Genomic DNA, 12,246 nt, shown 5'->3' with positions numbered 1-12,246 from the left:
ATTCAATCTCTTTGCTCATTATTATTTGATCCGTTCGGGTTTTCTATTCATTATTCAGTCTTGGTAAGTAGTGGGTTTCTAGGAATCTATCCATGTCTTCTCAGTTATCTAATTTGTTTGCATATTCTTGTTCATAGTAGTCTCTGATGATCCCTTGTGTTTTTGTGATATAAATTGTAATGTCTCTTTTTTATCTATATTTTCATTTATTGGAGTCATCTCTCTTTTTTTTAGTCCAGCTAAAGGTTTGTCAATTTTCTTTATCGTTTCGGAAAACCATCTCTTAGTCTGGTTGATCTTATCTATTGTCTTTCTATTCATTTATTTCTGCTCTAATTTTTATTATTTCCTTCCTTCTGCTAACTTTGAGCTTAGTTTTTTCTTCTTTCTAGTTCCTTGAGGTATAAGATTAGGTGGTTTATTTTAAATCCTTCTTTTTTCATAATGCAGACATTTATTGCTATGAACTTCTCTCTCAGAACTGCTTTCGCTGCATCCCATGAGTTCTGGTGTGTTGTTTCCTTTTTGGTTTGTCTCAACATATTTTTTATTTCTCTTTTGATTTCTTTTTTGACCCACTGATTGTTCAGAAGTGTGTTGTTTAATTTCTACAGATTTGTGAATTTTTCAGCTCTCCTTCTGTTACTAATTTCTGATTTCATACCATTGTGCCCAGAAAAGGTACTCGATAAGATTTCAGTCTTCTTAAATCTTTAAAGCCTCGTTTTGTAACCTAACATATGATCTAGCCTGGAGAATGTCCCTTGTGCATTTGAGAATAATTTGTATTCTTCAGCTGTTGGATGGACTGTTCTCTGTATGTCTGTTAGGTCCATTGGTCTAAAGTATAGACCAGGTTCTTATTTCCTTATTGATATTAAATCTGGATGATCTATCCATTCTTGAAAGTGGGATATTGAAGTTCCCTACTGTTTGGCATTGATGTGTTTTTATCTATAAATCTATTAATAATCATTTAATATATTTAGGTGCTCTGATATTGGGGGCATATTTCTTTATTATTATTATATGAATTGACCCCTTTATCATTATATAATGACTTGTTTTTATCTCCAGTTACAGCTTTTGACCTAAAATCATTTTTTTTTCCTGATACAAGACTGGCTACTCCTGTTCCCTTTTACTTTTCATTTGCATCTCTTTCACTCTCTTTCACTTTCAGCCCATTAGTATCTTTAAAGCTTAAATGAATCTCTTGTAGGCAGCATAGAGTTGGATCTTGTCTCTTTTTTTTTTTTTTGTAAGTTTTTTTAAATTTATTTATTTTGAAAGAGAGGGAGTGCAAGTGGGGGGTGGGCAGAGAGAGACATGGAGAGTGAGAGAATCCCAAACGGAGCTCCAACTCGTGAACTGTGAGATCATTACCTGAGCCAAAGGCAGACACTTAACCAACTGAGCCACCCAGGCGCCCAGGTCTTTCCTTTTTTAATCTATCCAAGCACCCTGTATCTGTTTATTGGAAAATTTAAACCATTTACATTTAGAATAATTAGTAATAGGTAAGGACTTACTATTGCCATGTTGCTAAATGTTTTCTGATTGTTTTGTAGTTCCTATTTTCCTTCCTTCCTATCTTACTATCTTCCTTAGAAAACTGGTATTTTTTTTTTTTGTAGTGGTATACTTTGATTTTTTTCTCTTCATTTGTATATTTTTTATAGGTTTTTCTTTGTGATTACTATGAGGCCTTCATAGTACATCTTGTAATAGTCCAAGTTGAAAACAACTTTCATTGCATGAAAAAAATTCTATATGTTTACTTGCCCTCCAGCTTTATGTTGTTGATGTCACAGTTTACATTTTTTTCATATTGTGTACCCATTAACAAAATATTGTAGCTATAGTTATTTTTAACACTTTTGTCTTTTAATTTATATACTGGAGTCTAGTGATTTGCATACCACCATTGCAGTATTAGAGTATTTTGAATTTATAATTGCCTGTGTCAGTGAATTTAATACTTTCATGTTTTCATTAGCAACCTTTTGTTTCATCTTGAAGAACTCCTTTTAACATTTCTTATAAAGCATGTCTAGTGGTGATAAAATACCTTAGCTTTTATTTGTCTGTAAAAGTCTTTATCTGTACCCGGGAACTACTTTCCTGGGTAAAGTATTCTTGATCAGAATTTTATGTTCTTTGACCACTTTGAATATATTATCTCACTCTCTCCTGGCCTAAAAGATTTCTTCTGAGAAATCTGCTGTTAACCTTATTAGAGTTCCCTTGTGTGTGATGACTCTTTTTAAACTCTTGCTGCTCTCAAAATTCTCTCTTAATCTTTGATATTCAAGAGTTCGATTATATTGTCTCAGTGAAGATCTCTTTGGGTTGAATCTCTTTGAGGATCTTCGAATTTCATGTATCTGGATGGCTATCTCTCCCCAGATTTTGGAAGTCATCAGCCATTATTTCTTTGTTTTCTGACCTTTTCTCTACTTCGTCTAGGACTCCCATAGCATGAATATTGTTTCATTTAATGGTGTCCCATTATTCACATAGGTTTTCTTTGCTTTTTTTCATGCTTATTTCTTTTTTCAGCTCCAAATGGATAATATCAAGAGATCTGTCTTCATGTTCATGGATTCTTTCTTCTGCTTGATTGATTGAGCCTATTATTGAAGCTCTTCATTGCATTTTTTTTTTCATTGCATTCACTTCATACCTCAGCTCTAAAAATTTTTTATGATTTCTCTTTGTTGAATTCATTTTGTTATTGCATTGCTTTCCTAAGTTCATTTTGTTGTCTGTCTGTGTTCTCTTGAGTCTCACTGCACTTCCTTAAAATAGTTGTTTTGAAATCTTCAGGTAACTCCTAGATCTCCATTTCTTTGGGGTTGGTAACTTGAAAATTATCAAGCACCTTTGGTAGTGTCATGTTTCCTTGTTGCTTCACGTTTCTTGTGGCTTTGCATTAATGTTTGTTCATTTGAGAGAGGAGTCACCTCTTCCAGCCTTTCAGACTGACTTTGGTGGAGAAAGACTTTCAACTGAGACTGGCTGTGAAGGCTCAGGCTGGGTAGGGTGCCATGTCTCTGATTCCAGAGAGGGCATAGAAGCATAATCTCTGTACATCTACATGAGCTGAGGACAACATGGGCAAAGACTGGGTTCTTCTTTGACCAAGACTGCAGAAGTCCTGTAAGCGGGAGTAGTGTCTAGGGTTGTTGGGGTCCTAGGTGGCAGAGGCTGCAAGGGTCATCCTGTTCCTCTCTTTTTCCTGTAGGAGGAAGTTCTAGCCAAAGAGAATACCTGCTGGTACCAGGTCTGGTGAACTCGCACTTAGAGAAGCAGGGAAACCAGGGTCCTGGGGCACAGGTGCACTTACTATGATAGTAGTCCCAGCGTCTGATGTGCACGCATATGCAGATACCCTGAGGAACCAGGTCTGCATCTCTGGGGATCACCACAGTGATTTGGACCCCAGGATGGGGGATGCAGCAGTGGCACGGGCTGTGGGATGACAGGATGCACCAGTGTCTTGGGCCCAGGGTAAGGGGTGCAGTGACAGCATGCCCTGGGGGATGGTGGGTCAGAGCCCTGACTTTGGCAGCAGGGAGCAGAGCAGCAGCAGCTTGGCCTCTGTGATGCCAGGCCAAAGCGGTGACTCGGGACCCAAGGCGGGTGGCACAGAGCTGTAGCCGTACAGCCACTGATGGCAAGTCAGTGCCATGACTTAGGAGCCAGAGGGTGGGACAGAGAACAGCAGCTACAGCATCACAGCCTAATGATAGCAGGTCAGAGCCACAACTCAGGACTCCAGGAGTCAGTCATAGAATAGCAGCAACTCAGGCCTAGCGATGGTTGTCAAAGCCATGACTTTGAACCCTGAAGGCAGGGCATAGAAAGCAATGGCATTTCCGGTTTCATAGATGGCAAGGTGCCGTGGCTTCCCGATCCCAGACGGTGGGGCACAACTGGGGCCCCTGGGGGCAGGTCTCACCACAACGGTAGCTCCAGACCTGGTGAGGAGACACAGCAGTGAGGAGCCCAGGCAACCCTTTAGTTGGGTTCAGTGTTGGTGGAGACCGTGGGAGCACGCAGTAGCAATGTCTACGAATGTCCACGGCAGTGAGGAGGATTAGTAGGGTTCTCCTGCTCCTTTTCCTGTCAGGTGTAATCCCTCCAAAAGCATTCCTCTTTGCACTGAGCTGCTCTGGACTGGGAGATGGGGTGATGTAGGTTAAATGCTTCTTATGCTTTTCTGTAGAGCTTTGCTCAGTTGTTGAGCCCCACAGGATTTCTGCTCCTTCTTTGTTGTAATCTAGAGCTTTCCCAGAGCTGTTTTGTCTATTTATAGTTGTTTATTTATTTTTCTGTGTGGGGAGACAAGCTTTGGGACCTCCTTGGTAGCCATCTTGCTGATGTCAGTCCCTACAATGAACTTTTTGTTTTATTTTAGTTAAAGTTTGAGAAAAGTGGGGTGCCTGGATGGCTCAGTTGGTTAAGCGGCCAACTTTGGCTCAGGCCATGATCTTGCTGTTTATGAGTTCAGACCCTGCATTGGGCTCTGTGCTGACAACTCGGAGCATAGGAGCCTGCTTCGGCTCCCTCTCTCTCTGCTCCTCCCCCACCCGCAATCTGTCTCTCTTTCTCTGTCTCTCTCTCTCTCAAAAATAAATAAACATTAAAAAAATTGTTTTAAACAAATAAGTAAAGTTTGAGAAAGCAGAAAAGAATCAGGAAAGCTAGTCGTGAATAAGTGTAAATCTACACTGGTGGAAGGGGTGGTTTTATCTATAGTTAAAGCTTTACTAATTAAGTTAATGGTGCAAATAACACACAGGCAGTTATATTCAACTAGGAGCCACAGGTGTGTTTTGTAGCATGTTTATCTTTTGTTTAAAATAAATAATAATCATTTGCTTTTTAATATTAGTTTGTATTCCTTAAAATGTATGATTTATGACAGCCCATAAAAAGGCAGAAATAAACCAGCCTAGGATTTAAATTTGTTTCTCGAGCCTGTCTATATGCAGATTAAAAGAAATCACATTTTAAAAACGAAAACTTACAATTTCATTTCCCCATCAACACCCAGTGCAGTAGGCAGAATGTGTCAGCCCACCCAGTTAGATTGAGGTTCTGTCAGTAGGCCATAATTTGAAGCTGAACGAATATATGAGTGTCAAAACTTGGGAGCTAATGTAATCCTCAATTTAAGGGAGGCGGGGGGAAAGCCTGTGAACTACAATTGGTCCTTTAAAACGAAAAACGAAATATCTTTGCTGTTAACTTTATTTTTTTTTTTAACGTTTTATTTTTTTATTTTTGAGACAGAGAGAGACAGAGTATGAACAGGGGAGGGGCAGAGAGAGAGGGAGACACAATCTGAAACGGGCCCCAGGCTCTGAGCTGTCAGCACAGAGCCCGACGCGAGGCTCGAACTCACGGAACGCGAGATCATGACCTGAGCCGAAGTCGGACGCTTAACCGACTGAGCCACCCAGGCGCCCCTTTGCTGTTAACTTTAGAGATGCCAGGATGTCTAGCATCTGAATGTCTAGCATGTGAATTTCAACAAATTCACATAGGAGCGACTAATAGTTGAGAACAGAGCTTTTTCAATCAGAAATAAAGCTGCAGTGATATATAGGATGCCGAAACGGGGCTGTCGGGATGAAGTCAGATTCGTTTATACATTTTTAATAGCGGGGGAGGTGGTCCCAGCTATTTCCAGTCAAGGTCTGGGTTTTTCCTGAGATACAGAACCAGGGTATCACTCATAGGATCTGACAGTAGAGAATAAGTAGAGTGCTTCATGAGAATGTGGCCTCTGGAAGGCCCTCACCCCAAGCAGTGTTTAAATTGAGTTTCAACGTCCACAACACAAACAGAGAAATTCACAGTTGACACAAAGATGAGTTGTCTTCGCCCATCTTCCTTTAACGTTGCTCGCCCTGGAAAGGTTGCCAACTTGGGGATGTTCCCATAATCACCCTCCACAGACAACATACATCCTTTGTCCATCAGAAGGAAAAGCTGTGACTCTGGCTAGAGGGCCCTAGGGGATGGGTTTGCTGAACTTGCTCTTTGCTGATCACACACGTTTGTTTGCCCCTTCTCTATCGTAGAATTAGAATAGGAAGAACTTAGTCCGGAAATCTGGGACAGCTCTAAACTTTGGCTTTCTTATTAAACTTAGCTGCTCGAAGTCTCTGCAATTAAAAGTCTCTAGTCTTGTAATCATTTGCAAACAATAGTGATGAATCATCTGTGACGGTGAACTGATTTTTGGAAAGTAATCATTTCAGTATGAGAGAGAACCATTTCCTGTTGGCCACCCTGGAAAGATTAAACTTGGTAATGTCTCAGGTGTGCACGGCCAAAACTCAGCCTGCTCCTGGGCCAAAACCTCTTTTTCAAGCAAGCCTCTCTTTAGCCATTTACCTTTACGAGGAATCCAGCTTTACTCCCAGGTCCATTTATCTCCATGTAAACCATCCCTGGGCTTTAAATATTATGTTATGTTGAAGGTTGTCACTGTGGTTGTAAAATTTAAAATATCAAGGTCAAGAACCTGAAAGTACTACTTTGGCATAAGCCTCTGGTAAGGCAACTGTGGTGGTAGGGGCTGTTTTCAAGGCCTGAGGCTCCCCTGTCTGTGGTTGTGGGAAGACACTCTATCCGTCCCTGCAAGTTATTTGTGGCTCTCTGAGGAACTCATTTAACACTGTTCTCCGGTGCACAGACTGAGGAGGTAAAGTTGGAATTTTCTAGTCCTTGTTAGAACGTGTGCTTCAATCCAAAAGTGTCCAAGGGCACAGCAAGCCTGATGGTAAGTCAGGAACAAGCTCACAGAGACAGCCCTGAGGAACGAAAGATAGAATGTGCCACTGTTTTCTCATCCTTGAAATGCTGATCTGGAGTGAGCTGTGGAGCCTCACAGCCAACCTATGAAATTTCAGCCAGCATTCCAAAGCCCGACAACCGTAGTAAATCCCGTATCAGCTGAATATTCGGAGGAAAGATGTTGAAGTTAATTGAGTTTCATGATTAACAGAAAGTCCCGCAGAAAACTAGCTTGGTTTCACCTACATCGGTGGAAGTCTTGCTAAAAAGCTTGGTTCCACTTTTTTTTCTTTGGGTATTATTTATAATATTTTATATTTATTTATTTATTTATAATTATTTTATAATTATAAATGTAATTTAACCATTTTTAAACTCTCCAGCATCTCCCTAACATTATTTTAGTCATAAAAACTTATTCTACATTTCCTATAACGTGGCTGTTGAAGGAAAAACAAAATCCCTGATACGAGATGTTGTCATTTTTCTGTTTTTCGGAACACAGGTTGTAGGAAAAAACCCATCTCATTGAGGGTTATGAATTCTCTGAGTATGGCTATTCCCAGTTTAAATAATGAAAAATATGGTGGTGAAAGGGATAATTTTATTCCTAAGTCCTGGATTTTAGTTCTGTTTCATTCTGGGTTTCATTATGAGACTCAAGACAAGTCACAGAGGCCCTGTATAGTCCAGCTCTTCAGCTCTGAACTGCAGAATATATCTCGCAGGAAGAAAAATCATGAGTTTTACTTGATTTACTGGAATATATTATATTATTGCCTTTGGTATCCATTTTCCCATTTTCTTTTATGGGGATATTTTATCCCATTATGAATATCCACACGTACATCTATATGTACTTGTATGTACATAAAATTATGTAGGAGGGGTGCCTGGGTGGCTCAGCCAGTTAAGTGTCTGACTTCAGCTCAGGCCGTGATCTCACGGTTCGTGGGTTCGAGCCCCGCGTCGGGCTCTGTGCTGACAGCTCAGAGCCTGGAGCCTGTTTCAGATTCTGTGTCTCCCTCTCTGTCTGCCCCTCCCCTATTCACGCTCTGCCTCTGTCTCTGTCTCAAGAATAAATAAACATTAAAAAAAATTTTTTTTTAATAAAGTAAAATTATGTAGGATTCGAGTTTTCTATAATGTCTCTAATGTACAGAACTCCTTAGAGATCACCATATTTCAGCAGGGAGGAAAGGCTTCTATTAGTGTCTGTTTCCAAGCTTTTCACTAAGACTATAAATTAGGCCTGGGAAGGCTATAATGAGTCAGTAATTTATAGACTATTAAGAGAGTTAATTAGAAGTGATTCTTGAGCATGTCCAATAGAGAACACATGTTTATAAAGGACAAACAGATTCAACACAACATGTCTTTGACCTAACCAAACCCAATCAATTAACAAAATGGGATGTCTTATTTTGCATATCTCCCACTCCCCGAAAATAGAATCCCTAACCACTTGTTAACCACACTGACTTTTTAATAGACAGAGTGGTGACTCTAGCCACCAGAAATGTTGCCACCAGAAATGTTCAGAGTAAGCACCCTGTTCGACGGAAGCCAGCAGAGTCTACAAAACAGGAAGAAAGCTCTGCATGTTGTTCTTTTCCCTCCTTTCCTGGTTTGACTTGATGTGATAATTCATTGCAGATTTCTTTCTCTTTGACAGAGTGCCTACCGCAGGAATGGGATGGCTTTTCTGGCCTGCTGACGGGACTTGTGACCGTAACAACAGGAAAGGCATGTTATAGTAAGGTGATTTCTGTTCCCCTCTTTGGACAAAATAAAATACAAGTTTACCTTCTCTGTATCCTCAGGAGTGGGTTGGTTTGTTGTGACTATCAACTGGCTGACTCCGGCCCTTTTCCAGCCCCCTCAGTGCTCAGTCTTGTTTACTGGCTGGGCCGTTTAGCTAATTAATGGCAGGATGTTTGGGATAGTGTGTAGGTGGACAAGAATGCAGATCACACAATTTTGAAATTTTAATTTGGGATGGATTTACTGCCCTCAGCTCACATATCTTAAAGGCAGTGTCTTGTTTTCCCTCCAGTGTTTAGTCTGTGTTTTATGTGATGCATTTTGTAATCCAGGTTTGGGACAGAGGAGACAAAAGGACAGTCAGTTTTCCCTCACACTGTCCCACAACTTTACTTTGTGACATTTGCTGAGTATGTATATCTTAGGTGTGTCTTCGAGACAAATACTCATTTTATAAACTCACACTAATCAAAGACCTAATTGATCTGTTGAACTATTCCCGTCTTCTCGTCCCTTCCCCCCACTTCTCGTGAATGTGTTATTTTCACACCTTCTTCCCGACATCCTGCACATCTGCCATCGTGCCTGGTTTTCCTCGTGTAGGCCCTCTCCTCCTGTCCCCTTGTCCCTCCAGTCCCCAGGCCCACCACACATACACACTGTACCCATGTAGAAGCTAAGTAATCAGGGGCGCCCGGGTGGGCTGAGTTGGTTGAGCGTCCGACTTGGGCTTAGGTGGTGATCTCACGGTTTGTGAGTTCGAGCCCCGCATCAGGCTTTGCACTGACAGCGTGGAGCCTGATTCAGGTCCTCTGCCTCCTTCTCTCTCTGCTCGTGCTCTTTCTCCCTCAAAAATAAATAAATAAACATTAAAAAAAAAAGATGAAAGAACAAAGTAATGAGAATCCCTTGAAGGGGAGCTGAGTGATGGGCTTTCTCCCTTGAGAGCAGTCCCACAGCTAAACTGGAATCTGGGACTGGGTCATTTCTTGCTGGTAACAGCCGAGCCCCCCTTCTGGCATCTATACTTTCTCCATCAAATGACAAACCCTAACTTTGGAGAACGAATCAAAATATAGCAGATGTAATTGTACAGTTCCTGATTAAACTTGAATTTTAAAAAAGGAAGCTGGGGCGCCTGGGTGGCTCAGGCGGTTGGGCGTCCGACTTCGGCTCAGGTCACGATCTCGCGGTCCGTGAGTTCGAGCCCCGCGTCGGGCTCTGGGCTGATGGCTCAGAGCCTGGAGCCTGCTTCCGATTCTGTGTCTCCCTCTCTCTCTGCCCCTCCCCTGTTCATGCTCTGTCTCTCTCTGTCTCAAAAATAAATAAAAAACGTTAAAAAAAAGTTTTTTTTTTTAAAAAGGAAGCTATTTCTTTAATTCTGGAGGACTTCCAGTTTTATTTTTATCATGGTTTTTACACACACTGAGACATCCTTTGTGAAGAATTAATAAAAACAGAAATAAGAAACATGAAAGATTTTCCTCCTGTGACCAAATCATTGTGAGGCTCCGTTAATATGATTGTGCCATATTACTCACATTTGTTAACTATCATTTACCTGTTCTGTGTTAGTCCTTCTGGAAAAAATCTTCATGTCAAGAAGAAAAAAAACGTAGATATATAATATCAAAAAATTGCCAAGGGGTTTTGATGTTCCATCTGTGCTTGTTGAAATGTATGATTAAACTTTTCTTTTTATCATCATTCTTATTTTTCTTGGCATCCCTAATCATAGAAAATTATAAGCTTGCAGTAAACATCCTAACTTTTAAAACGACAGCATTTATTGTATTTGGTTTCGATCTGCCGGGCTTATGGATGTATAAAATTTTCAGGGGCTAATTTTTCACATCAAAATTCCTTCTCTCCCACATTATACATTTTAAAGTATGCACGAGGCAGAAAATACAGAGTTTAGGTTTTTTCCCTTCATTTTATTCTACCTGATCTCCTTATAGTCCCAGAGAAGGAAGACTCAATGTACATTTCTCTCAGAAATATGACAGGTCTGTGTTTTTGTTGGTCTGGCGTATGTTTGTCTATCTTGAACAGTCTGACAGGTAATTATTTATAAAATCTGGTTTTGCCCAGTAAGTCCATATAATAACCTTTCACTTTTCATCATAAGCCAGTGAGCTGAATTTAGAATAAAACAAGGTCATTTATGTCTGTCCCAAACCAGCCTAGATGTCCCCATAATTGCTGAATATTAATATTTTTAATTTTTTTTTTCTTTTCTACACTTAGGTTCTTTCTCTGACTCTTTCAGCAGCAGTGAATTTGAAGTAAAATAAAATTTTCTTAAGCAGCGAGTATAGAAAAAAATTTATAGGAGGAAAATCTCAGAAAATGTGACATCAATAAATTGTTCTCCCAAGATTAAAATGTTAGGTAAAATCAGAAAACGTTAAAGCAGAAGATGGTCTTCAAGATCGTTGAAAACAGCCACTCATTTTCCAGATGAAAATATGTAGCCTGGAGAAGGAAGTTGACTTTCCCAAGGTCACTCAGTAATAGCAGTGACAGACCAGAGACCAGAGATCCGTGGTCCCTAATTCTCAGGTTGCAATTTCACTCCCCCATACTGGATTTGCATTAGATACTACCAGGATACATGGGGATTTTATGGCATGTTTATCTTAGATAATTACCTAAGTTTATTTTTTAAATGACACTAATTTGGACACATTCTAAAGCGTAAGTGTTGTATTAAAATCTTCTTCAAAGGGACTGTGGTATAATTAAATAATCTGTTATATGTCACTTATACATCAATTTAAAAAAAGTGGGGGAGGTCTGCAAGCAGGGGAGGGGGAATTAACATACTCGGAGCACCTACTTTGTGTCGGGAACCTTACCTCTGGTATTTCATTTATCTTCACAGTGACTTCATGAGGCTCACATTGGGCTCGATTCTAAATCAAATGTGAATACACAAAATAATTTGTTTTGTAGCCTTGTGTTTTGGAGATCAAATTTGAAAAAAATAAATAAAGCCAACATTAAGTAAAAATAGCCTCTCTTAGGGGAAATTGACACTGCCTCATAGATTCAAGGGTAAAGGAAATAGAAATATTTCTCCTTTCACCTAAATGTGGATGTGACTTTCCGAACATGCCGTTTTGAGACTATGTCATCAACCTTCCTGCCTTCACATATTGCAATAATTAAGATTCAAAAATAATGTTCCAGTTTTAGAACCGAGAGCTTTTATTTAAAAACCATCAGAAGCACAACTATTTTTTAAATGGTGCCTATACTCCTGTACCTGGGAAGAATTCTTCACTTATTACTGTTTGTCCTTTGTTTCTATAAAATAAGAAACAACCCACATTTCATGCTTTTACCACGTAGAAGACAAATAAGCATAAGTGGTGATCCTTGGTCTGAAAGAAAACAAGTTTACTTGTCTAGAAATTACGAGGTTTAATTTTACGAAAAAATTTTATATAGTTCCCAAATCAGGTATTTCTTTCCAGTTCATCTAACCCCTTGTGTAAAACTGAATCACTACAGAGAAAGTACTCCCTCATCTGCCCTCCTGGAATTTAGATAGAACCTTCCCAGGTTGCATTTAAAATTCCGCCTTCAACCATGTATACATCTCATAAAATCTTTTACGGTTTCCTGTATGCTCTGGCTGAACATTTCATAGAACATAAACAC

General features: G+C 39.9%; 1 protein-coding gene across 4 annotated transcripts in view; it reads left to right on the top strand.

The window, feature by feature from the left end:
* The window catches only part of SUPT3H (SPT3 homolog, SAGA and STAGA complex component), a 539,689-nt gene extending 527,774 nt beyond the window's left edge, over positions 1 to 11,915 (top strand). For 3 of the 4 annotated variants that reach the window (XM_078446964.1, XM_078446963.1, XM_078446965.1), the window contains exon 12: positions 8,489 to 8,629. In XM_078446964.1, coding sequence (XP_078303090.1) covers positions 8,489 to 8,530 — 42 coding nt within the window. In that variant the 3' untranslated portion in view covers positions 8,531 to 8,629. Of the gene's footprint in view, positions 1 to 8,488; positions 8,630 to 10,827 lie in introns of those variants that run through there. The other variant, XM_078446962.2, reaches the window with a different exon arrangement.
* The last annotated feature ends 331 nt before the right edge of the window (positions 11,916 to 12,246 follow it).

Source organism: Panthera onca, chromosome B2 (assembly GCF_046562875.1).
Source record: "Panthera onca isolate mPanOnc1 chromosome B2, mPanOnc1 haplotype 2, whole genome shotgun sequence".
In the NCBI taxonomy this organism is placed as follows: Eukaryota; Metazoa; Chordata; class Mammalia; order Carnivora; family Felidae; genus Panthera; species Panthera onca.
Note: the sequence above shows the minus strand (reverse complement) of the source record. Positions and strands in the feature narration are given on the sequence as shown.